Here is a 26,237-nt window from a genome sequence, read left to right on the forward strand (position 1 = left end):
GGTCTCTGTGTGTGTGTTTTTGGGGGTCTCTGTGTGTGTGTTTTTGGAGGTCTCTGTGTGTCTGTTTTTGGGGGTCTCTGTGTGTCTGTTTTTGGGGGTCTCTGTGCGTGTGTTTTTTTTTGTTTTTTTTTTGTGTGTGTGGTTGTGGTTTTTTTGGTTGGTATATTTTTTTTGTTTGTTTCCTTTCTGTTCAAGATTGTGCTGGTGTTCTTAGATACCTCTGAGCACAGAGAGCACTATGAAAGTTATGGCTGTTGAAATGAGAGCAGGACTCCACAAGTACTATTTCTTCTTCTAGCTAAGGAATATTAAAACCACTTGGATTCTCAAAGCAGGGTGAGCAGTAGGTCAGACCCCAAGGCAGGCAGAATCCTTGAGGCTGGACAGCAATATGCTTATTATTCTCTCCTAATCCTGCTTCCCCAGTCTGTTTTGAAGGTATTTTACCTCTGTGATGTTGTTCAGTCTAAGCTCTAAATGCTTTTTATGTTTCAAAAGCTAAAGTAATTCACTTATCTGTAGCTGTTCTGCAGCCTCTAAGAGCAAACAGTTATTAATAGCTGTTCTCTGAATGTTGTGGCTCCAGTCGTTAAGGTGAGGGCACACCCGTGGGTTATGGACTGCCCTGCAGGCTTGGCATTCCCACTGCCTGCACACAGCTCAGCTGCAGTGGGAAGTGTGATACTATTTCTCTGGAAATCCAGGATCACCTCCCTTACTGCTCAGTGCTCCCATGACGTTGGCTCTGTGGGTGTGATGCCTCAGCTGTGTTAAAAATAAACATTCAATTCCTTCAAATGACAAATGCTGATGTCTACAGGGACAGTGGGTGACGTAGAGTTCACAAAATCAGGGTATTAGGATTTCTTTTGCATGTGTCTCACTTCCTTTTTGGGGAGAAAGCTTTGATATAATCTGTAGCAGAAGTGTTGAGGTTTCTTCTAAAAGCCTCAGCAGAAATCAGCTCGTTTGCACTTCCTGCAGTGGTGTTTTTGCTCTGCATCCTGCAAGTCTTTTTCAAGTTAGCAGAGCCCCTTTCTGGATCGTGAAAGACTCTTCCTCTGCTGGGGAAGCTCCATTCCTAATCCCACCTTCCCAAGATGGAATTTTCACCAGTAAGAAAGCTGGCTTTGCTGATAGGACCATAAATAACTGTGGGATTCTGTAGTTGGTAGTGGAACAATGATTGGACAGTCAAACAGTTGCCTTCAGAAAACATGAAAGTATTAAATAAACCTTAGAATTTCTTGATAGTGATCTGTTAAACCTACTCAAAAAACCGATGTATCTGGAAGTGGTTCTGATCTTTACATTATTTCCTTTTGATATTCTACAGGTTAACACTTAGCATTATCTAGGAACTAAGGAGTTCTTGGATTTCTTATTCCTAGACCTTTCCCTGTAAAAATTGGTGTATTTTGGCCCTGCTTCCCCCTGCATTAGGCACACACATCACTTCTACATATGAAACCCTTGGCAGCATGGAAAATACTGATTAGAACTCCTGATAATTACCATAGCTCTGAGTGGGGCAGATCTCCTGGCAGCTGTGGAGCTAAATTGCAGTAAGGAGACTTTGAGAGTCACCTTTTCTTTCCTCGAAGGAAAAATAGGCTTAAATAGGAAAAAAAAAAAAGCACAGGCAAATAGCTTTCTTCAGTCTCTTCTTGAGAAGTCACAGGCCATTAAGCAGATTTTCTTGGGCAGAAAGGAATATAAATGTTAAACCAAATGTTTCCCCGAAAACACATCAGTGTACAAACTTCCTGTCATCAAATAAACAAAAGTAATTAAACCAGGCAAACAGAAAACAAATATTTCTGAATATTTTTGCTTTTTTTTTGTTTCCACAGGGAGACTTTCAGTATTCCCTTGGTACCTCTTGGCCTGAAGGAAACCAAGGAAGTAGACTTTACACTCCCCCTCAAGGTAAATTTCGCATACACATCTCAGAATGAATAGCTAACAGAAATAACTTCCATTTCAGATTTGTTTTAAAGAAGCAGAAGTAATGTTTGTTTTGCCCTAAACCCAAGATCACAACGTGTTTAAAAATTCATTACCAATTATTTGGGTCACTGCTTCTTTCTAACTAGGACAGGGAGGCAGAAAATATTGTCAGAGATTCTACTTTGGAGACAGGAGAGTTAAACCAAAGTGAAGAAAAATTCCTCCTATGGTTTTTGGTTTTAATTAAGAGTGTTGATTACTGATTTAAGTGTAAAGGGAAGTAGTACTGAAGGTTTTACTGGACATAATGCAGTGATTAACCACCTTGGAATTGCCCTAATAGAGCTGACAAGAATTTGACAGTCTGTTTCTGTTAACAAGTTTTTATGGTCACTTGATTCCCTTGTCATTTTAGGTAACAACTTTTTGTTTGCCCCTTTCAAAACCACTAAGTGTTGTTGTTTTAAAGCCTACTGGAGTTGGTGTAACAGGTGTTTGGTTCCTTTACATTGGAGTGAAGTTTCTTATCTCAGATATCAAACCAAATTATTAATTCTATTGTCTGTTTGTAGTCTCATTGCTGTATGTTATTTACTCTTAACTGGAAGGGAGTAGACACTGTTCACAACTGAATCAATTTTGTACTGATTGCAACTGCAGAAAAAATAAGTTAATTTTAGATATTCCAATTTTTTACCTTTTTTTTAGGACTTTATTCTGGAACATTACAGTGAAGACAGTTCTGAGTATGAGGATGAAATAGCAGATCTCATGGATCTGAGACAGGTAAGTTCAAGTATGGCATACTACGAGGTCTTTTAGTCTACAGTTGCAAATAATAACATTTGTATGGAAACAGAATATGCCACTTTTACTTAGAGCTTATCATATTCTTACTGACTTCATTTCTGAGACATGGAACACAGATCTCCATTGTCCAAGAGGTTTAAAATCTGAGTTAGGAAAAAGTGAAGGAAAAGATGAAGCCATGCAAAGTGATAAAGCTTTGCAAATCTTGTAAACCCAAGATTTGTCTTACCTACTTTGTTTTTGTTTGTTTGTTTTAATTCAAACTATTTTAAATTTAGCAGGAAGAGTGCTGAAGTGAATGAATCTGGCAAAATATTGTAGTAGAATGGCAGGTATTTCTAAGTATTGTTTGTTTCCTGTATTATACTAAAAACATAGGTGTTCTCTAGCTTTCATAAAACACCTGCAATCTTTATTTAATTAACTCTGAGACTTTACAAACAGATCCTGTTTGCTTCCTTAGAAGTTTTGTGCAGCTGAAAAGCTCTTATTTGGAATACATCCATATGGCCTTAGGCTTGCTGTTCTCGGATTCCACACATTTCTCTGCTATGCAGAAGTCCAAAGGAAGCAGGGCTTTCTCCCTGGTGTGTCACTTCATCCTGTAAGTCCCCCAGAATACACCTGATTTTCCTCTGCTGTGTTCCCAGGCCTGCCGCACTCCCAGCCGAGACGAGGCTGGCATTGAGATGTTGATAAGCTATTTCCTGCAACTTGGTTACCTAGAAAACAGATTTTTCCCACCCACCAGGCACATGGGAGTTTTATTTACATGGTAAGTGTGTAGTTCATGTTTCTCTTTAGTACTTTTTTTTTTCCTTGCCCAGAACAGTGCTAATCATTAACTGTCTCGTGCTGAATTTGAAGCCTGTCAGTGTGTGTCTCCCCCTGACTCCCTGCAGTGTGTGTTGTTGGAGTTTTTTAGAGTTAAGTGTAAACCTGAGCACAATACACCCCTTTCATGCTTAGAGTGAAACCATTGGCTAGATTATGATTTGGGCTACAGGTTAGCTCGAGGGCAAAAGACAGAAAATAATCATTTTGGACAGCTACAGATGTTTCCTGAACTCCAAACCTCCTAACACAAAACGGATGAGGAATGGGTCAGACCTTAATTCCCCTCCTTCAATTTGTTAAGAAGACCATTTGGGCCACAAGAGAGAAAGGAGTGACTTAATTTATTATAGGGGAATCTTTACTACCCCTGTAAGCAAAATTCAACTCTGAATTCAAAGATTTATGATGAAAAAAATAAACTACCATGTGGCCAGGAGGAACTGCTAAATTTCTAGTCATAAATGCAAATAGAAACTTTAACCAGCAGCAGTGGAGAATCTGACCATGCCTATAGTTGATCTCTGGTGACATCTGAGTAGGAGAACACAGCAGCACACGTGGGTACTTCCTGCTCTCGGCCTCTGTGATGTGTTATAGGTTCTTCTGGGTGAGATAGAACAACCTTCTGGAGGCACTGCTGTGAGACCTGCTGAAGACTGAGGCTCAAACACAGCAGCTCTCTGGCTTGCAGCGTGTGGGTTGTCCTGCAGTACATGATGGTGTTTCTGTTCATCTCCATTTTCACTGTAGCAGAGCAGTTCTTAAGAATTCCACTTGGAATCCCACTCTGCTCGCTCAGAAAAACAGAATGAGATTACCTGTTGTTTCAATGGACTCTGCAAATCTTAACACTTCTAATATTTGTTTCCCAAGGTATGACTCCTTCACAGGTGTCCCAGTGTGTCAGCAAAATCTGTTGCTTGAGAAGGCAAGTATTTTATTCAACATTGGAGCTCTCTACACCCAGATTGGGACAAGATGCAACCGTCAGACCCAGGCTGGACTCGAAAATGCTGTTGATGCTTTTCAGAAAGCTGCAGGTACACATTTTGAAATACTGGGAAGGTCTTTATGCCAATGTTCCTGATCTCATTCTGATGTCCTACAGATGGCTGCATTTCCTACTGACTTTGTTACACAAAAAAGGAGGAATAGAGAAATTCAAGAAGCCAAGTGAAGAGCTCAGATCAAGCTTTAATTCTTGATCTGTAATCTTCAGCTGTAGTCTGAACATGTACATAGAGTCAGTGAATCCTGTGGTTGGTGATTAGTGAGCTGCAGTTCAAAGGTCCATTAACTGCATTAACTGCTCCATTGTGCATTCCCTGTTTCACCAGTGTGACTGCTTTTACCTCAATGAGAGCACATTGCTGTCAAATCTGTGCAAGAGGCAATTTAAAGTTCTGATAAAAAGCCTTAAAACCTAGTTTTCCAGATTAAAAATTCATCTTGCTGTACTCTCTGGTAAAAGTTGGAATTCACTGAAAGTCAACTACCTATTTTCCAGAGATTCCAAAGGCAAACAGGTTCAAAATAATCAGTCTCTGTCCCAAGCAAGGAAAAATAGAAATTCTAATAAAGGGAAAACTTGAACTAACATGTTATAAAAGCTTTTGTTTTGTTGGGGGTTTTTAAATAGGTTTTCTAATTTGTTTTTGAAGTATCATCTGTGCTACACATAATGCTGGAAGACATGTCCTCTGTAATTAGTATGTACTGTAAGATTAATTTCTGCACTAACAATCTGTGGCTGTTGGTTTCCACTGTATGGGTGGAAACAGCTGCAAACCACAAACTGAATTGTCCTGAACCCCCTCTTTTGAGTACACAGCTATCAAAAAAAAAAACTTATACCATTTCTTCATGCATTTTTTAAAAAATTCTTTTTCAACTTCTGTATTTCATCTAAAGGACGTTACAATAGTTGGGAAATTTCTCCCATTTTATTGCTGCACCTTCCATTTTGCAAATAACAATAAAAAAAAAAAATCACTGCTTTTCACTTCAACGTGTTTGCAGAACAGAATGAATTCCAAACTGGAAAGGTGTTGTTTGCTCCCACAGAACCTTTGCAGGGCCCCAGAGCAACGTGCTCAGGAGGCATTTCATTGTACCTGTGCATGGCTCCGTGACACCTCATTATGTTGGCAGAGACATGATACAGAGCTTGTATTAACTGTTTCTCAGTGCTGAACTAAGGTACTGCACAGAGTTTGTCATCAGCAAAGCTCTCTGCCTGAGCAGAAATATGTTAAGAACAAAAAAACCCACATATTTCCCCCCCTGTGCTTTCAGTTCCTTGCAGCAGGGCACTCTATCAGTACTTGGGAGGCACCTGGCAAGTTTGGCCTTAGTTTTTTCAGTGCAAAAAGGTAAAAATGGCCATAATTCAAATTTCTGCGAGGGTATATTAAAAATTAAGGTATGAGTGTAACATGGAACAATAAAAACACAGAAACTGTTAGTAGGAAAATACAGCACAACGTGGCCAGAACTGAGTGTAGTGGCAAGAAGGAAGGTTACAGAAGCTGGGACACTTACAAGGCAGAGGTCTTACTGTTACACTTTTGCAGGATTATCAGCAATTAGCAAGCTGGTAGAACTCACTAAACCAGTTGGATGACAGGCACACTGAAGGTTATGCTTCCATCTGTGGACCTGTTACTCAATATTTGCACTGCACTTAGTGTTTGTTTTTAATTTGATAACTAATAGAAATTACATTTTGGTGGAAACAAATGTCTAAAGAAGAATGTTATTTTTACCCCATTAAATATAATACAGAAAAATTCTAATTTACTTAGAGGCGTGGAATGGAGCTTTCCCTGGGGCACACAATGCACTGAGCAGCATCTGAAAGGGAGATTTATAATTAAATTGATAGGTTTGTGTTTTTTCCTTCCATGCTGCTGTCACCTGTTTATAGCTATGCAGATTTCTTTCTGTCCCCTGTATAAGCCCTGCCTCCTACTCCCATTTGCAAGTCACATCCAGTTCAGCACAGTTTTATGGTCCATCCCAAGAACTGTTCCAAACAAAGCTGGAGGCAGTGCCCTCAAAACTTGCAGTCTCTGTCGCTCCTCTGAACTGCAGTTTTGAGAACTGCCTGGGGATGATTGATGGAAATGCAAAGCCAAACCTGTAGGTCAGTTTAGTTCCATGTACACCAAGAATCCCTTCAGATTGCTGCAGTGCAATACTAGAAGATATGCTTTTAATCCTAATTATTGTGGTACATGATAATTAAGTTCACTTGTTTCTCTCTTTGTCATGGTAACAAAACCGTTTTTTGTGGTTTCAGGAGTCCTAAGCTACTTAAAGGAGACTTTTACTCACACCCCAAGTTATGACATGAGCCCAGCTATGCTGAATGTGCTGGTGAAGATGATGCTTGCCCAAGCTCAGGAGTGTGTTTTTGAGCAGATTGGTCTCTCTGGAATACGCAATGAGTTTTTCACACTTGTAAAAATGACACAGGAAGTTGCCAAGGTGAAATATGGGACTTTAAATCTAGTCTTAAAAATAACTATTTACAGGGCTGTGTTAATAGCTCCAGCTTCTAGTAGTATTAATGGAATTTATTAAACATTCAGCATTTATTAAAAATAACAAGGGACAGCTCCCAAGCTCCAGTGAGAATCACAACCTTTCAGAAGATGAAAATGTGAATAGCTGCAATTTAAACATGGTTTTAGAACTGTTAGTTTTTTAATTAGTAATACACAGATCTGAACAGAAACATGCTGAGACACTCGGGCAGTAAATTTGCTGCAGGTTTTTTTACAAGCTATTTATGTTGCTCTTGCAAACAGTACAGATTTTGTCCACAGGACTGCACACAAAAGGCCAGGGTTGTTTGTGTGGTTCCCTGTTAAGTATTGAACACAACCTGTCTTGTTTCCCAGCAAACCTAAAAAGCTCAGGTCTGAAAGAATAACTAAATTGTAACTGAGGGAAGTGCCATGATGAACAGAGCCAGACACCTGCAGAACTGTTCTGGGACTTGCCAGAAAATGAGGCAGGCCCAGAAGGTGCAGTGCTCCTACTTGGAAGTACCTCCCAGAAATTGGGTCTGCCACTAAGACATTCACCTGCTTTCTGAGTCATTCTAGAGTAGCAGATCAGCTGGTTCCACACTGGATAAACAGGCAAAACCTTTCCCACCAAGCCTGCAAAGCTGCCCTGACTTACCTGTAGGATTGATCAGCTGCTGGGGAAAGACCTTTTGCTTCTGTCAGCTGGAGAAGTTTGATCCATTGAACCAGAATTCACTGCTTGGAAAACTTTGATTTCCTCTATGTGAAGTACAGTATCCCAGTTTTAACTAGACCACACAAACTTAAGGCTAGGTGTGACTCCACAGTTTCAAAGTGAAGCACAAACTTACTGTATAAGTAATATGCTTCACCCCTTTTCTCAACTGAATTAACTCAATCAGATATATTTACAAATTAAAACCTCTTTATTATATGGTGTTTTTATTTAACTCTGAATCCATAAAGGCTTACTGACTCAGTCCATCTGTTTGGGTACAACACAGATTTACCTCTCTCATAAGGGAAAAATCAGAGATGGAATTTCAGATTTTTTCCAAACTTATTTCCAATCCTTTCTAACCGTATTTTTTTCCCTCTTTGATGTGATTGCATGTGAAATTATCTTAAGACTGAATATGATTTCCCTTACTTGAGCACCTAACAGCTAATGTTAAATCCTCATACTGCAATTCTGTGTTTTATTTCAGGTGGGAGAGGTTTACATGCTGGTTAACACTGCAATGAATCAGGAACCAGTGAAAGAGAATATTCCCTATTCCTGGTCTAAGCTGGCACAAATAAAGTCAGACCACTACAAAGCTCTGGCACATTATTTCACTGCCACCATTCTGTGTGACCATGAATGTAAGAATCATACTTCCTCTCTATGTTCACATAAATAACAGTAATAAACACACCAACAGTTATAATTTGGTCTGTGAATAGGACAGCAACTTTGGCGCTTCAATATATGTTAAATTGTGTTCATATGTTAAATTTTCCTACTCAGCCATGAGGCCATGCTCTGTTGTCTTTTACAGAAGAATTTGAAAATTCAATAAACCAACTTTAGCAGAAACAAAAGAAAAATTATATGCTACTAAATATTTCCATTTTTATCCACATATTCTGGCATAGAAGTATTATTTGCCTATTGATGCAAGAATGATCAAAATGATGAAACTGATAAAGTTCCTAAAAACTTGAAATTCCTATCAATACGTATATAAAAAAAAAATTGAGAGAGAAAGTAGTGATAACTCCACAACAATGCAGCTGAAGGAAGAGGGGAGCAGGAGGTGTGTAATGGTTGCTGTTCTGTGTCCCTTGTTGCAGTGCAGCCTGGTGATGATGAGGACCAGCAGGAGAAGGCCTTGTCCCAGCTCTATGACCACATGCCTGAAGGACTCATGGCTCTGGCTGTTCTAAAGGACAAAGTTAGGAGAAAACAATTAGGTAACTGCCACTTTCACACAGTTGCTCGCTATCATTTGAAAATTCCTCTGTGTTTCTTGCCTGTGGGTGACAGCCCGTGGTTTGTGGTGTTGGCAGGGAAGGCACATCTGCGCCAGGCCATCGTTTACCACGAGGAAGCTCTGAGGGTCTGTGGGCTCTGCAAAAAGCTGCGGAACATTGACATTCTCCAGGAGGTGCTGACAGCTGCACACAAGCGGTCACTGCTCAAATATGCTCAGCAGGAGACAGAAGATGACTTTCTGAGTCTAATCCAGGCTCCAGATATCCTTCGTAAGTGGGCACAGCCAGGGATGAAGGAGGAGATTCTTTCCAGAGAGGGTAATCAGGCCTTGGAAGGGGCTGCCCAGGGAAGGGGTGGATTCTCTGTCCCTGGAGGTTTTTAAGATGAGACTGGATGTGGCATCAGTGCCATGGGCTGGGAACCACAGCAGGGTTGGATCAAGGGTTGGACTTGATGATCTCTGAGGTCCCTTCCAGCCCAGCTGATTCTATGATTCTGTGATATCTAACCATACATGAACATGCTGTCATATCCTGCAGCCAAAAGATTCTGCACATCTTCTCAGAGATCCTGGCTTGGCTGTTGTGTTTATCCCACTCTGTTTGGAGTAGCACCTGAACAACCATAAAATAGGACTTAGCACTTCAGGGGGAGTAGCTGGAAGTTAACACGAGTAAACTCTGTGCCAGATGACCTTTAAAGCACTATAACTTAATAAAAATGCTTCCTTAGGAATGGCAGCAATGCCCTTAATTTAGATATATGGATTCATACATAATATGCATCCATGCATAATATAAATAATGTACAAGTGTATGCTGTACATTTGTAGAGTTCACGTGTTTCCTCAATCACAGAGAAATAAATTTTATTACAGCTGTTTCACAGTTTTTGTCTCAGCCAACACTGTTTTCTGGGGTAGATAATAGTTGGTGGTTAGTTGGAATTCAGCTATTTATGGTGGCTGTCTTGAGAACTAGGGGAAAATGGGGAAACTTTGAAAGATAAAATCACATGGGGGAAAACTAGTAGCTGTTTCTTGAGGCACAACTCTTGTACTAGTTCGGGTTGTTAACTCAATTTGACTGCTCTTGGTTTTTTCTACCTTAGTCCAGCTCATACAACTTTTTCCTCTTTGGAAGCAGGAGGAAAGTATGAGTGCTGGCTTTAAATACTTCTCAAAGAAAAATAAATTAAAGAGGGGAATAGCATAATTTTGTTTGGATGGATTTTTTTAAAGTTTCCTGTGTTGCTACTGTGAGATCTGAAGATATTTTTAAGGCCATTCAGATATTTGTCTTACAAATTGTCCACCAAAATGAGGTTTTTCTACAGCCTGGCAAGAATTTAGGAGAAATTTCTATCTAGCTTGGAATGCAAAAAAAATAAATTTTAATGTCTTTTAACTAATAGCTGAGAGAAAATTAATTTTGTTTTCTTTTTGGTTTAGCTAAAACAGAGCATAAAATAGAAACAATCGCTCCTCAGTTTTCCAAGGTGAAAGTTAAAGACTTCTTTCACAAACTGGTATGTTACATTCTAATGCTGACCAACCTTTGTCATTTTGATAGCAAGCATAAATTCACTCTACTGTGAGAAAAGGGACACAAGTATTTTAGCCTGAAAAAATGATCCTGTAGTAACTGTTTTTTGGCTGAACTTATTGGAGAGATCATTCCTAGCTTTAGAGGTATAAGTCAACTTGCGACTAGCAAAGAATAAAAGTGGCATTTGTATGTGGCTTGCACAGCATTCAGCCTTGATAACCTTCAGAAAAGTTCCATGAAGTCTTAATAGATAATTGCACACAGCTTCAAGGTGGGAAGAAGCTGGTGTTGCTTGGAGATGGGCTGCAGGGTGTGTGACACAGCCAGGCTTTCAGGGGGCTTTGTGTGTCAGCAAGCAAAAGGAATTGGGAGTCATGGTTGGGACCAGTAATACAGGATCTCAGAGCCCACTGCAGCCAAAAGATTCTGCACACCTCAGAGATCCTGGAACAGCTTGGCCGTTGTGTTTATCCCACTCTGTTTGGAGTAGCACCTGAACAGCCATAAAGCAGGACTGAGCACTTCAGGGGGAGTAGCTGGAAGTTAACATGAGCAAACTCTGTGCAAGATGAGCTTTAAAGTGTTATAACTTAATAGAAATGCTTCCTTAGGACTGGCAGTGAACGTGCTGTGCCTGCTGTGTTCCCTGCAGGGCCCCCTGACAGTGTTCTCAGCCAAGCAGAGGTGGACGGCCCCACGCACCATTCGCATCCCCCAGGGAGCAGGAGAGCTCGGATTCCATCTCAGAGGGGGTTCACCAGTACAGATTTATTGTCTGGATCCAGTTTGTCCTGCAGCAGTAAGTACCCTGGGGCAATATTAACAGTTTCTGTGCCATAGCCATACGCCTTAAATGTAACTTTAGCTTGTTCATGCTGGTGTGTGGGGTATTTATTGAGTTCTATACACTAGAATAGTCAATTCATGTCATCTCAACACGTTTTCTGTGCTATATACACTGTAGATTAAGTTTGGGTATCCCTGACATCACATGAAACTAGAGTTGATTTCTTCCTCTGTTCACTCTTAGTAGTTAAAAAGTCACAAATAATAAAAGCCATTGTTACTCCCTGTTTAATTCAGGAAGTTGAAGGGATAAATGCTTTAAAAATAGCAACAAGAATCAGGATCAGGAAGGGAAGGCAAGGTAGCATGTGCCCAAAGAAAGAGAGGAAAGAATATTTTATTGGCTTGTAACCTGTTGTTCTTTCAGGGGAAAATCCAAAGGGATAAAGCAGCATGCAGTGATGAGCACAGTTTAGCTCTAGAAAAGGCAGAACCAACCACAGAAGGACAAATAAAAATAATGAAGAAGTAAACAGGGCAGAAAATATCTCATGGGCAGTGACAGGGTAGCAACAACCAGGGTTCATTTCCTTAAAGAGAAAAGCAAAAAGGACGTAAAAAGAGCCAACATTTGAGTATACCAGAATCACATTTATCAATGCTAACTCAATAGGTAGTTTGTGTACTTGGAAAAGTACACAAGTCTAACATGTCTGGTTAGACAACGGGTTTGCAGCATCTAAGAGGGCAATGCCTTTAGGGTAGGTATTGTATGATGACAGAAATGTTTTATGCATCTCAAAATTCAAGACAATAACCTGTGTACAATGTTTTGACAGTCGATGGGCCTGAAAGAAGGTGACTACATTGTTTCAGTCGGTGGCGTGGATTGCAAGTGGCTCGGAGTGAATGAGGTGCTGGAAAAACTGAGGAGCGTGGGAGAGCAGGCCCTGGAGATTAAGGTTATCAGTTGCCAGGATACAGCAGCATCTTTGGTATGTCATGTTCTGCAGACTGGAGATGTGAGAGTTTTTTTTACTTGCCTGCCTTCAGTCCCTGATTAACGTTTACTTTCATGTAGTCAGATATCCCACTCTGCTAGGAAATATTTAAAGCCTTCAGCCAAGTGTTCAGTTTTAAACAATCTGTTTAAATGATTGTGCCTTGGCAAGGCAAAGTAGTCTGTGTGCATAAGAATGGTTGAGTGGTGGGTTTTTTTGTAGTGAAGCTACTCGAGATTAATTGCATTACAAATTTCAAGGCATAGTTTAGTTCCTCCAACTTGTCCTGGAGGATGAAAGTATTACCTTGTTCAGCACTGGAAAAACCACAAGGAAACAATTATAGATGAAATAGAACATCCAAGTCCACATGTTTATTTTCTATGCACTCTTAACATAAAGGATCTGTGAGTTGTGTATTAGATCATGGACTAACGTAGGTATTTTTTATTTTGGAGGACTTTAACTGTCTATTCAGTTACTAAACTGCTGTAGAAGCTTTAGATTGAGGGAAGGTCATCACAAGATTTAAAAATGTTAAGCTCTAAATAACTTAGTTGATGTGTGAAAGAACCTGTAGTTCAGCTAAATCCACTACTTCATGCTCCTGACATTCCCTGGCAAACCCAGGCACTGAAGTAGTGTTGCCTTAGAAGCCCTCAAGGTGCCCTTACTGCTGTTAGGTTTTCTTACTTTAAGAAGTTGATTTTCCTTATTGAAAATAAGGAATTACACACCTGCCGTTCCAAGCTGCAAACTGGAAACAAAAGGCTGGGATATAATCAGATTGCTCCAGGGCACAGCTAAGATAAGACACAGAAGGCTGTGCCTTTCAGGTTTCCCAAAAGAATGTCCTACAGTAGCTCTTGTTGTCCTAGCTGGGATCACCATGGAACCTGTCCAGAGACAGCAAAATATTCCCCTTCAGATTTGTGCAAGAACTACATACTTCAGCTTGGTAGAGAGGCCAGGGTATATATCATATAGTTACCTTAGAAGCAATAAATGCTTAACAACCCATGGAAAGATTCCCAAGTTCCTTTCTGCTGTGCAGAGGATACCCTTGGGTGTCCGTGTGCCAAACCCTGGAGCACAGCACTGCCAAGGGCTCAGCAATGCCATTAGCCCAGAAAGCTGCCCTGCAAAGCTGCCTGCACAGTAACCTTTTGTTACTGGCAAATTCTGACCCACTTTGGGTGACCGGTTCTTACAATGCTTCTCTTTTTCCTACAGCATAGCAAGAGTGCAACTTACTCTGTGGGAATGCAGAAGACCTACTCTTTAATCTGCTTAGCCATGGACGAGGATAAAATCGATCAGACCAAGAAAGCCCCGCTGAAACTCCCTTTTCTAAGTTGGGGAACTAAAAACAGACAGAAAGCTGCAAGCACCCTCTGCCTGCCTTCAGCTGTGGCTGGAAGTTCTCAGACTAAGAAGAAGCTTTTACCCTTCACACTTCTGAACACGGAAAGTTCGTTGTACTGAATCTTCCAGAAGGATCTGTTAGCGTGACGCTTCTGTTTAAAATGTATATAAAAATCAATTTTATCTTTATAAAAATCAATTTTATCTTTATATATGTGTGTATAAACTCAGACAAATACCGTTGGACTTCATTTGCCTGTGCATTGAGACACTGATGAAGGTCAGAGCCTGGCAAAGACTGTAAAACTGAAGCATTTGAAGGTCAGAATGAAGTGGTTTGGGAGGTATGCAATAACAAGATGTAGAGGATAGAACTGCTTACATGAGGACTGGATTCCTTTGGAATTTCAAAATAGTTTATCATGACTAATTTTTTATGACTAGGCTAGATGGGAGTTATTTATTACAAACTTGATGCTGCATGCAAAACAATAGGGGACACTTTAAAGGATGATTTTGCTCTTAAAGTTTAGAGTCAATAATAAGTCGCTTAACACTACTTTAATCTTAGACCACAAATGAGAGAGAATAATGTTATTCAGAGAAACTAACCTTGTGCCAAGGGGTGGTGTCATAGCATTGTGGTTTTTATGCAGACACTTGGTACTAGGTGTGTTCTGCTGAATAGGTAATTTAATTCTGGAAGAGAATTAGAAGGCTTAAAATTTAAAATATCTTCTGAACTCCAAAAGGCTTGTACTCCGCTCTTTTTCTAGGTTACATTTTAAATGCCTGCTGATGCAATTGTTAAAAACAGGCTTGATTCCAAATGACATTATTTAAGCTACTTACCTTGAGACTTGTATCTTATTAGTCTTGATAAAATGAATTAGCTGTGAAACAAATCTCAAAATGGACATATTATAGTATATTAATCAAGAATATAAACTGCAGTGATGAGGAAAAGAGTGCTTGTGCAAGTGGCAGAATATTTATTTACTATCATATCAAATCCTTCTGCCCTTGGAAAAATTCATGAGCAGCTATACATATATAGTAAGGAGGGAGACAAAAACAACTGGTGAGCATTTCTTTGAAATTCTTCTATTTTCTAAATTAACTGAAAATTGCTAACACTGTAGTGTTAGTTACCATTGCCATCTACAGAGTAGATATATGCTGTTTGATACTCAAAACTTATATAAGGAGAGTTTGCATCTTGGTGTAAACTTGAAAGCTGTCATTTATTTTTAGTTTCTTGTGTAGTAGGTGTAAATATCTTGATGACATTTATTTAAGAATAAAAATCAGATGCTGTCAGTAGTAGCTTTTTGATTCTGCTATGGCTTGAATGATACAACATAATTTACAGGTTTTTGCTATTTACTGTTGCTGTGCCTCGTGTTTCTGTGATGTTGCTTACAAATATCTAAGAAACTCTCTTAAAAGTTTATATTGGACAGTACAAGAACTTAAGAGTTTAAAACTGGCTTCCTTACAAAGGGTATAAATATATTTCTAGAGTTTCCCTAGAAAGGTTACATAAAAAACTTAATACTCTTTGCCATGTATTTGTAGTTGGGCTGCTTTTACACACCCAAGCACCAGTGGGCAGACACTGATATTCCACACACAAGAGATTCACTTTGCCTGTGGGGCTGAAATGGCTCTCCAAGTAACAAACTCTTTAGCAAAGTCACCTGAATACCCCTTCCAGCTCTTCATTTCTCTCAACCCACTGTTCCAGTCCTCTTGCAGATATTTTCCCTCTTAGCTGCATCATTAACTGCCTTCCTCCTCCCATCATCACAGTCCTTGGGGAAAGGTTGGGGCGAGGGTCTTTTTAAATTTAAAAATTCAAGTCAAAACTTCTCTCTTTTCTGTCAGCTAACTAAAGACTCATTCTACACTGAGTGGTAGCCAACTTGCAGGGAAATTAGTGTGTGCCTTATGTTCTTGCTCAGAGCAGAGGAATATTTGTAACAGGTAGTTAGCACCCTCCAGTAGCTGCCAGCCACGATTATAAAAACTACCATAACACGTGATTATTAAACCCAAAATTTTATTATTCACAAGAAAAAAATCCCATACAAAAAGTCTGTCTTTGCAAAATAGCGTGTCAGGAACAGAGAAAGGCATGAATTTGTTGTGCTGCTGTTTGTCCAACTACTTGCTCCAGCTCGCTGATGGACGCGTTACAAAGCCGGTGGATGCTCCCAAAGTGCTGCAGTAGAAGCAGAGCTTTTGTTTTCCCGACTCCCGGGATGTGCTGCGCGGTCTGGAACAGCGCTGGCTCTGCCAGCTGAGGTCGCTGCTTGCGCAGGAAGGGGTTGGTGCCCTGATCCCGGCTCTGCTCCCGCACCTGCAGCCAAACACAGCCGTGAGCCACCCGAGCAGGAGCTCTGCTCTCAGCCTTTAAAGCTGGTTCTTTCATGGCAAAGCAGGTCAGCGCAATCACCGGGAAGTTTTAGAAACGAGCTCCCCGCTTCTGTGCGTGCCCTGATTTCGATGCAGTTCCACAAAGTCTCACTAGGGAACGGTTTCTTAATGAAAACAATTATTTTTGTCATCTTTTTGATGCAGAGAAAGGGTAAACGATATAAGAACAATTTCCTTAGCCTTAGAGAAAGCAAATCTCAAGTTGATTTTGACAGAGAACTTAAGTGAGGTTGCCCAATGCTATCTAGTGGTACCTGGGTGCAAGATCACATGAAAAAAAATCCAGGATCATATTGTTCAACCTTTTTTCCTTGGTTTTTGTTCCCAAAGGAGCCCTCTTCCCCCTGAGCTATACTCTCGTATCACTGTTGCAGGAGATTTATTCCTTACATTCAAACAATGTTGTGCTCCTTTCAGATCCCAGCTATCCCAGATGGAGAGCTTTCCCACATGTCCCACATTTTAAAAATATTTGCCCACTAACACAGACACTCACCAGCTGAACAATGAGCTGAGCAGCTTCTCCTTGATTTGCCACAGGAAGCAACACCATTCCAAGCTCGAGTACAACAAGTTTTTGTACTGTTGAGAAGTACTGATCACTTATTTGGGTTTTCTCTACAATTACAAGTCCCCTCAGGTTGCTGGCCTGTATTGAAAGGGAAAAAAGAAGAAAAGACCCTGTTAATGACAAGCTGATGCAACATAACAGAGTGAAATTCTTTCAAGTATGAGCTGCCTGACGGCAAATCAGAGGAAGAACAGAAGTTGCAGCAGCATTACTGAGGTTTAAGGAAGCACCATCACACAGCTTCAGAATTATTCAGTTTTCAGGTGGAAACTATCTTAAAAGTTTAGCTAGAATGTAAAAATAACACAAGGAGAATGTTTTCAGAAGCGCAGAATAAACAAATATCAATTGAAACCTTTTTATTTAGCACTTACATTTCTAAACCTCACCAATCTTCGTTTGAATTCATCCCCTGCAACCAAATCTGCTTCAGAAATATATAAAATGCAAGTTCTATTGGAAAGATGAAAGTCCACCAGTCCCAAGCCATCTTCAAAGATGAGTCTGACTTTCCCTTAAGGTGAGATTGTTGTAAGAAAAAATACAGTGGTTAAAAACAAACAATTACTGATATATATATATATAAAACAATAACTTAAAAAATTATATACTATAGTTATATATACACACTATAAATACAAATATATACTAATATATAACATATAAATATATATAAAGTATATATAATATGAAATATATACTCTATTTTTATATAGTATATTTACAGAATATATACTATACAACTACTATAACAATCAGTGCACAGCACAACCTTCCTGATGTGTCAATAATCCTAGTGACCTCACAATGAACTTTATATTCTGTAAAAGCCTTTCTTCTCCTTAAGCAAAACTGAGACAAACAATCCAAAGCACTGTGTGATGTCCTTTGGTAATCCCAATTAACAGCACTCCAGATCTGTAAGTGCTGTAGCTGCTCAGTAAACTCTGAGCTTGAACAAAAATATCACACACTTTTCTGGGAGGATCATCCTGGTTTAGTTTGCTGTGCCAAGAGATGACAGCACAGGTTCAGGATCCATGTCCAGTGGAGATGCACAACCACAAAGCCCCACAACAGCAGATTCTGCTGCTTCTCTTCAGTGCTCTGCACCCATGAGCACATGACAGAGCTGATCACACAGATATATCACAGGATTCTTCAGCCTGGTAAAAAAAACGTACCACAAATCTGGGACCAGTCAGGCACAGATTAATGCATATTCCAGCCATTCTTAACACTACTGGCAATGCTTTGCCAGAACTGTTTGTCCTCTTCCAATTTGTTTGTGCTTACCTTGTAGCCTTTGGGCTACCTCTGACCCTCTCCACTTCTCATTTCCAATTACATGACCATAAGGGACAACCACAGATCCTGCTGTCACAGGGAAGTTTGCTTTTGTTGTCATCAGGCCTCCTTTCAAATCTTTACTTCAGTAGCAGTTACACCCTAGAAGGAAACGTGGAAGGGACAGTAACATATTTTACAAACCTGTTGCAAACTTATACATTTTAATCATAAACTCAAGATGCAATATTCTGGAAGAGACACTTATCTCCTTCCCCAAGACTCCTTACAGTTATGGTTAGCATATCAAAACCAGTCAGCAGCTCTGTTCACCTGAACACAGGCTGCTGGCTTGCAAATTCCACTTCCAGCTTAACCACTAAGTCTGAAAAATGTCTGAATTAAAACACAGGGATGGTGGAAAACCCCACACTGCCTCTCCCACGCCTTCATCCACCCTCCTGGGAGAAAGTCTGCTGGAATTGCAAAGCTGACTCCAGAGGCACCTCCAGCCACAGCTGGTGGGAGTCTCCAGACACATTATTAGAAGGGAATTGCTGGAAGAGATTATTGTCAGGTTTGCCAGCCTTATATGGTGTTCTGACTTCAGGGGCAACTGGGAGTCTGGGAGGCCAAGGAATGATTTGAGGAGACACCACAGACAAGACAGTACTGCTGCAAACACAGAATCACAGAACTAACCAGGCTGGAAAAGACCTCTGAGATCATCGAGTCCAACCTGTGACCCAACCCCCCCTTGTCACCCAGCCCATGGCACTGATGCCACATCCAGTCTGTCCTTAAACACCTCCAGGGACGGGGACTCCATCCCCTCCCCGGGCAGCTCCTTCCAATGCCTCCTCACTCTCTCTGTAAAGAACTTCTTCCTGGTGGCCAACCTAAACCTCTCCTGGCACAGCTTAAGGCTGTGACCTCTTGTCCTACTGCCGGTTCCTGGGAGCAGACCCCGATTCCCCCCCGGCTCCCCCCTCCTGTCAGGAGTTGTGGAGTGAGGAGGTCTCCCCTGAGCCTCCTCCTCTCCAGGATGAACCACCCCAGCTCCCTCAGTTTCTCCTCACAGCACTTGTGCTCCAGACCCTTCACCAACCTCGCTGCTCTTCTCTGGACCCTGTTCCGGCCCCTCAGCATCCTTCCCAAACTGAGGGGCCCAGAACTGGACACAACACTCGAGGCGCGGCCTCCCCAGCGCCGAGCACGGGGCAGAATCACTTCCCCGGTCACAGATCCGCGCACAGACACCGAGGAGGAGTCAGTCCCTCTCCCCGGCCCGGCGCTCACCTGCCGGGCCCGGCCTGACCCTCAGGAGCCCGACCCGCTCCTGCCCCGACGCCCCGCGGCGGGGCCGCTCGCCCTTGGCAACCGGCTGAGTAAGGCGCGCTCCGATTGGAGGAGCGCGGGCCCGCAGCGAATCCGCCGCGCCGTTGTTGCCGGGCGGGTTGCGGGGGTGAAGCGTCTGGGGCGGTGCCCGGGAGGCAGCGGGGTCGTTTTGTCCCGTCCCGTCCCGTCCCGATGTCGTTCCTGTTCAGGAGAGGCCGCCCCGGCCCCTTCGTGAGTATCGCTCGGGGTATCCCCGTGAGCGGGGGCAGCAGCGCAGCGCTGGGCTGTGCGCGGGCGGGACGAGGGGAGGCCCCCCGGGGAAGGCGGCTGGTGCCGGGGATCGCTGAGCGGTTTGACCGAGGTGAAAATCGGGGGGGGAATAAACGCCAGGCAAAACCAGGAAGGTGTCCGGAGGCTGGTGTGCTCCTTTCCCTCAGTACCAGTCCTGCCTGGCTTCTCCAGAGGTCTGGACGCCGGGCTGGACCCCGGGCTGGCTCCCCGCTGGAAGTGCCGCTCCCTCTCTGCCAAGGCGATCCTCGAAGCGCACATTCACTGCTCTAAAGTGAACTGATCCAAGTTACTGTATTAACTTACTGTTAAAAGAACCCAGCAGACTTTCCTGTAGTTGGTGACGTTAACACATAAGTGGTTCCAGTTAGAGTAGTGTTACAGTATTTACTTATAGTTGGCAGACTGCACAGCTGTGTGAGTGTAGCAAACGCCAGGATTTCCTTCTCTTAGAGGAAAACACTATTCTCATTGGAACCACTTGTATGTTACCGTTACCAACTAGAGGAAAGCACGTTGGCGGTTTCTTAACAGTGAATTAATGTAATGAAATTAACGTCGGGAGATTAACGTAATGAGAGCTCAGGGCAGCCGAGGGTTGCAGAGTTGCCAGCAATGTTATCTCCCAACGCACCTGAACTGATTGAATTCTTGTTACTAGAAGTAAAGTATCGATCCTCTTTTGTTATCGTGCTCTTCACTCTTAGTTCAGCTGTATTCCCTGATACCCTGATTCCCCGTATTCCCTGATCATAGTAAGATATCTCCAGTCACCAGCCTTTAGCAAACAAACCGGGCGTGTCCCAGACAGACCTGCAGAGCCCAGGAGCAGGGCATTAAGATGCAGTAAGATAAGGCTGAGTAAAAATTCGGTCTTTGTAATGCACCGTTCAGTTATTTGATGTGCCTTCCTGTGAAGACAGAAGTATTTCCCATTTTGCCTCTTCATTCCCCTGCTGGAGTAGTAAATTAAAGAATAATTTGGGGGGGGGGGGGAAATCTCTGTAGAAGAAATAGCAGGAACTTGACCTGTTTTACTCCATCCAAAGTTGATGGATCTTATTATGGCCTCATTTATTCTGATGCCTAGAGACAGGACAAGAGGCAATGAGCACCAATTCAAACACAGGCAATTCAGCTTAAACATGATAATAAAGTACTGTGAGGTGGTTCAACATTGGACCAGACTGGGGATACACAAGATGTGACTGGACAGGGTCCCCAGCAACTCTCTCTGGTTGACCCAGCTCTGAGCAGCAACTTGTACTAGACCAGAGCTCCCTTCCAACCTCAACTATTACATGATTCCATTCTTTGTGGGGAACTCTGGTCCCACTTCTTCTGAGCTGGTGTTTAATATTATCCCTTTCAAAAAAAATTACTGTGTTTGCTGCTAAAACATTCATTAGATTTTTTTTTTAATTCAGGTTGAACCATTGACTGCAAGACTTAATGACAGGGTTATTTGTCCATCTCATACTGCTGTGACTGAGGGTTACTTCTGACTGACAGATTCTTGAAGAAGGGGACTAATATTGTCACTCTGAAGCAGCGTTTGAATATTTTGAAAGAAGTTATTTTCTAGTCCTGTTTTTCTTGTATGTATATACAGGAAACAATGATTATGTTAAAATTCTGGTTTTGCAGATTGTGCCATATAGTGGGTAGAAAACCTCCATTCATGGTTCTCATGTAAATTACTTTCTAACCTCTATTAGCAGCTGTTCATACATGTAAAAAGTTAAATTGGAACCATTTCAAGTCCTCAGTTTGCATCAATTGCATGTCATTGTTCTTCCTTTTTATATTATTTAGCATTGTCAGTTTTTGTGCATGTTCAGTTCTGTGGTTTTTTTTTTTTTTTTCATTGTAATCCTTAAAAGTCATTGTCAACTAATTTTATTTTAAATTGTTTAGAAACATATAGCTCATGGCCTGGTCCCTGCTGCCACCATAGCTCCTAAACCTGCAGTTCCCCGCACCCCTCCCCCTCGTAGTCCAAACCCTTCTCCAGAAAGGCCCAGGTATGTTCTGATTTTTTTATTTTTTTTCCCGTCCTCAAGTACTATAACCTACTAGAAATGCATGATTAAAAGAGTCACATGTCCTTGCTGCAGTATTTGCATAAAGCTTTTCACAAAACCAATATATTTTTAAGTGGGTCACTTCCCCTCTTTTCAAATTTTTCTCCCACTCCTAAGTGTGGGTATTTAGGGTAATAACCACTAAGAATATGGAACTTGTCTGAGTCAATGAAAGACAAATGGACTGTTTAAAGTTAGAGTAATTTTTAATTTGGCTGCCACAGTAGACTGTAGAGCTGCAGCAGCACTAGTGCTGTGAGTCAGGAAATTTTAGCACACTAGAAAACCATATATTAAATGTTATGGATTTTTTTTTTTTAAGTCCCATGACAGGGACTTAAAAAACTGACATAATCCATTGGATTGGATGTAGCAATATAACAAGTCACATAGAAAAAAACACAAATCTGTTTTTCTTCTAAATTGTAGTTTCTTACAGTTTTTAGTCTATATTTTCTCCATGTTTAGTTCAGTTCCAGTTGTTTTCCATGGCCTTTCTAATGTCTATAACATTCCTACTTAATCCTAATTCATTTCTTCTTCCTTTTTGACTTCCAGTTGTTTTCTTTCCTTTTAGAGTCCTTGCCATTTCTTTGCTTTAATCTTAGTTCCTACTAGTTTTTCCTCTTCATCATATCCTTTCCCATACTCCACAGTGTCCCACAAATAGGCACTTCTGTTTACTTGTCCTGGTTTGCAGTGTGCCAACATTTATTAACAACTTCAGAGTCATCAGTAAAAGGTTCAGAGAGGGAATAATGGAAACTAGGAGGCAAAATAGCAGGACTTGGAACACTTTTTCTACACAATGCCAGGTAGTATTGTTATGACTAAAGTGAATGCTAAATGCTGTAAATGGTTGATGTGAATTTTAGGAAAGTAACTCAGAATATTTCATGATTTTCATGCGTGTGATTTGGGAAAACCAGAAGGTATTGTACTTTCCTCTTGGAAAGCTGCATTACAATAGCTTGCCCCATTTTGTGCTTTCCTTTGGGAGTTAATAGTTTATAACCAGTCCTGTGGGCATTCAGTGGGATTTATGCTTGTGAACTGTGAACACTTTGCTTTGCTTAAATAGTGAAGACGTTTTGCAAAGGAAAATATATCAAATGTGGAGAGCACAAGAGGACAGCAGCATTGCTTCCTTGGTTTTTCTCTGTTCTCTTGCAGGTCTGCTCTGGCAGCAGCAATCCTTGCCACAGCACTCACAGGGCGCACTGTTGCTATTCCTCAGCCTCGGCAGAGATCCCTTTCTGAGAGTGATTCCACCTCTTTGGAACAGGAAGGGTTTGAACCATATGCAACAGTGACCCAGCTCAGAATAGGGTACTGTACACTTCTGGTTTAGCTATCTCAGGTTAGAAATGGAACCTGCCAGTGATACAATTTTACCAAAGAGTTACAGCAAACTCCTGCTTTTTTTCTCACCACATCATAAATTCAGTCTGAAGTGTCTACAATCCTTCTGCCATTTCTTGTGAAGTCTTCAGAGAAGCAGACTTGGATTGTACAGCAGTCAGAAGTAAAATCATATATTATTTCTGCCAAGTGTGATTGAGTTAAATGACACATGGCAGATATTACAGTTACATGACAGATATTTCCTTTAGATAGAATTAGCAACCTTCTATCTCTAATGTGGCATTTTCTTTAAGATAGAGAGGACAAGGTAGTTCCAGTATTAATTGTCTGGTTTAGAGCACACACATAGGCTAGATTCCTAGTTCAGACATTCACCTGTGTCAGCTGTTTGGACTTGTGGTGTACATTGTAAGACTGATGGTTCTACTTTACTATGTTGGGTTTTTTTGAAGAGTGAGCAGCAGAGTTGAAAGTGGCATTAAGTTGCTTTTTACCTGCAGGTCCACCTGGAAACTTGATGGTTGTGACAAATCTCCTGTACAGTCCCTGGAAACATCAGGCCACTATGGTGAAGATGAGGACATGGATACCTATGTCTCAGATGCTGATAAAGAGGCAGAGTCCAGCTGTCAGAGTAATGAGAAGAGGGAAGAAAGCTTTAGCACAAATGCTGTTTATGCTGTTCCCTGCAAAAATAAAAAGGTAGGATTTTTAAGTGTGTTAATTACTTTACCATGTTTTAATATATTAATGCACATGTTAAATATTTCTGATGCTTAATGTTTTCTTCTTATTCTTCAGACATTTATTCAATGTTTGTTTCACATGCTTATTTTCGTGATTCATTTACTCTTACATGAGTTAGGTTTGTTGGTTCTCAGAGATTCCCTCTCTCTGATTATTAGGAGCCTTTTCTTACTGGGAAAACGCTGGTATTTTATATAATTATAATGCATAATTTATTCTTGTAAAATGCCCAATAATTTATGTTGCCATGGTACTTACATAGTAGATGATTTGTTAAGAGCACTTTACTCCTAAATGGTGAAAGCTTAGTTAATGTTTCAGTATTGTGCTAATGAGCACAGACCTTATAGAGACAGGGAGATTGGGAATCAAATGAAATAAATTACCTTGAAGATCAGGAACTTTTTCTATGTTATAATTTTGGATTGTCTTAACCAGCAATGCACAACTTAATACTCCTAAGGCATATTTAAAGTTCAGTCCAAAATGATACAAAAATTTAACAAACAGGAAGAGGTACCTGAGTAGGAGAGAGGCAATAAAATGCCTCTCCAAAAAATACCTCTTCAAAAAAAACAACACTAGTGAAGTGGAACCATCAGTCTTTCACATTTTGGATTTGTGGTTTGTATTGTAAGAAACCAAAAAACACCCCTAGGTGAAGAGACAGTAGTAGACTACAGATTTCAGAGAGATATCAAAGCACAAGGGCTGTTTTAACACTGATACCATGATTAAAATAGGCTTGTCTTGTTTTTTCATAGGAAGAGTTTCTACCATCTCCCACCTCTAACAGTGACAAGAAAGAGGTTCCTTCCCATGAAGCTGAGTCTCAGGTGGTGGTGGATAAATCAACTTTGCAAATAGAAGGTAAATAAACTTACTGTTACTTCAAAATGCCATAAACCATAGGGAAAGTAATTTTTGAATAAAATAAATGTCAGTCACAGTCAGTCATGGCTGGGCTTCATGAATGAAGATTTGGGAAGGGCTCTACCCATGTTTGTTGCAAAAAATAAATGTAATACTATGTGATAATGGTATATCCCTTTTTTTAAAAAGAGCAATTAAAAATGATACTATTTACTTAGCAATAATTTTAAGTAATTATAGAACATTGAAAAGATGCATAAGGAGGGAAGATTGGTCTATATTCACTGTGGAATGACTTCCTAAATATCCACTATCAGCCAGTGTAAAAAGAGAGAGGGGAAAAAAAAGGTTTTGTGAACTCTGTCTTGTCCAGTACAGTCATTCTCTGCTATAAATCCAGTGAATCATTTCAATTTATGCTCTGGAAATCTGGAGTGTTACTGTGCTCAAAAACTGGAAAAAATTAGGAACTATAGAAGCTACCAATGTTAAAAAAAAAAAAAAAAGCTGCAGATAGAGGAGAACATTTTTAATCAGTCATGTTCCTCGTATGAAAAAATGCCATGACAGAAAACCATCAATAAGAACTTCTGGGTTTTTTAATAATCAAATGACATGATAGTAGTGTTGCTTATCCTTTCTAGAGAAGTTGAATCATTATTGCTGTCTTTTAAGGTCTAGGCCTTAAAACTGTGCATCAGGTGACAGAGGATGTTTCTAGAGAATAGAGAAATTACCCTGATCATCAGGCTCAGGTTATCACCCTTAGCTCTGAATTGTTAAGCTTCACAAATCACTTTTTTTCAATAAGTGATTTCATTGGATCAGAGACATTTGGTTTGTAACTGGACCTGTCGTTAAGCTGTTTTCTTGTAGCAATACAATATTGTGGAGAAAAAGTTAAAACAATACAACAAGACCAATCTACTTGTGTCACAGGTTTATTGCATAATTGTGTCGTCTGTTCTTTTAAAATCAGGAAAATGGGAAATAATTCGTTTCAGAGCTGGAAAATGCAGTTTTTACAGTGGATGGCAGCACTCTGTAGCTATTGAACAGGAAAGAGAAAGCAGAACTGAGTCTGTTTTGAAAAAATATTGTCTTTATAAGTTTTATTATTTTAGATCTCAGTGTTTTTTCAGTATTATATCAGTGAGATATTTCAGAAGTTTTATAGAGAATAATATCTAGAAAGAATGAGTTCCTTTCATAAAACCATTTGGAAAATGAAGGCATTAAACTGAAAGGAACAGGATATATACACCATTTCTAATCCCTCTTCTACACAGTATGTGCTGCAGCTCTTGGAAGCTGCCAGAACTGTATTTGCTTTGTTCAGAGATGCAATAGGATTCAAGCTCAGTGAAATCAATGAAAATACTTCACTTGTCCTTTAGTCAAACTCTAAAATGATAACAAGCAAACAGTGCAGCAT

At 40.6% G+C, this 26,237-nt stretch overlaps 3 protein-coding genes across 4 annotated transcripts in view; 2 read left to right on the forward strand and 1 right to left on the reverse strand.

The window, feature by feature from the left end:
- RHPN2 (rhophilin Rho GTPase binding protein 2) overlaps positions 1-15,130 on the forward strand; it is a 29,368-nt gene extending 14,238 nt beyond the window's left edge. The window contains exons 4-15 of the mRNA XM_027663721.1: positions 1,854-1,929; positions 2,659-2,736; positions 3,411-3,535; positions 4,471-4,637; positions 6,899-7,086; positions 8,342-8,498; positions 8,970-9,089; positions 9,186-9,380; positions 10,562-10,638; positions 11,311-11,457; positions 12,284-12,439; positions 13,679-15,130. Of these exons, the coding sequence (XP_027519522.1) occupies positions 1,854-1,929; positions 2,659-2,736; positions 3,411-3,535; positions 4,471-4,637; positions 6,899-7,086; positions 8,342-8,498; positions 8,970-9,089; positions 9,186-9,380; positions 10,562-10,638; positions 11,311-11,457; positions 12,284-12,439; positions 13,679-13,930 (1,738 nt within the window). The 3' untranslated portion in view covers positions 13,931-15,130. The remainder of the gene's footprint in view (positions 1-1,853; positions 1,930-2,658; positions 2,737-3,410; positions 3,536-4,470; positions 4,638-6,898; positions 7,087-8,341; positions 8,499-8,969; positions 9,090-9,185; positions 9,381-10,561; positions 10,639-11,310; positions 11,458-12,283; positions 12,440-13,678) is intronic.
- Positions 15,131-15,855: 725 nt separating this feature from the next.
- On the reverse strand, positions 15,856-19,512 carry FAAP24 (FA core complex associated protein 24). The gene is made up of 5 exons (XM_027663723.1): positions 19,407-19,512; positions 18,117-18,269; positions 17,195-17,334; positions 16,746-16,898; positions 15,856-16,172 (listed from the first exon to the last, which is right to left on the reverse strand). The coding sequence occupies exons 2-5, from the start codon at positions 18,226-18,228 to the stop codon at positions 15,930-15,932; spliced, it is 648 nt and encodes a 215-aa protein (XP_027519524.1). The 5' UTR covers positions 18,229-18,269; positions 19,407-19,512; the 3' UTR covers positions 15,856-15,929.
- A 24-nt stretch (positions 19,513-19,536) lies between these two features.
- The window catches only part of CEP89 (centrosomal protein 89), a 33,132-nt gene continuing 26,431 nt past the window's right edge, over positions 19,537-26,237 (forward strand). For both annotated transcript variants that reach the window (XM_027663718.1, XM_027663720.1), the window contains exons 1-5: positions 19,537-19,676; positions 21,651-21,757; positions 22,991-23,146; positions 23,683-23,884; positions 24,694-24,799. In XM_027663718.1, the coding sequence (XP_027519519.1) occupies positions 19,638-19,676; positions 21,651-21,757; positions 22,991-23,146; positions 23,683-23,884; positions 24,694-24,799 (610 nt within the window). In that variant the 5' untranslated portion in view covers positions 19,537-19,637. The remainder of the gene's footprint in view (positions 19,677-21,650; positions 21,758-22,990; positions 23,147-23,682; positions 23,885-24,693; positions 24,800-26,237) is intronic.

The sequence above is a fragment of the Corapipo altera genome, unplaced genomic scaffold (assembly GCF_003945725.1).
Source record: "Corapipo altera isolate COAL_440 unplaced genomic scaffold, ASM394572v1 140b, whole genome shotgun sequence".
In the NCBI taxonomy this organism is placed as follows: Eukaryota; Metazoa; Chordata; class Aves; order Passeriformes; family Pipridae; genus Corapipo; species Corapipo altera.

What these genes read in the sequence shown, in the direction of transcription:
- FAAP24 (XM_027663723.1), bottom strand. Translation starts at nt 18,228, where the DNA reads ATGACAACAAAAGCAAACTTCCCTGTGACAGCAGGATCTGTGGTTGTC. An exon ending in GGTAGCCCAAAGGCTACAAG is followed by an intron (nt 17,335 to 18,116) that starts GTAAGCACAAAC and finishes TCTCACCTTAAG; the next exon opens with GGAAAGTCAGACTCATCTTT. An exon ending in GATTGGTGAGGTTTAGAAAT is followed by an intron (nt 16,899 to 17,194) that starts GTAAGTGCTAAA and finishes CTTTCAATACAG; the next exon opens with GCCAGCAACCTGAGGGGACT.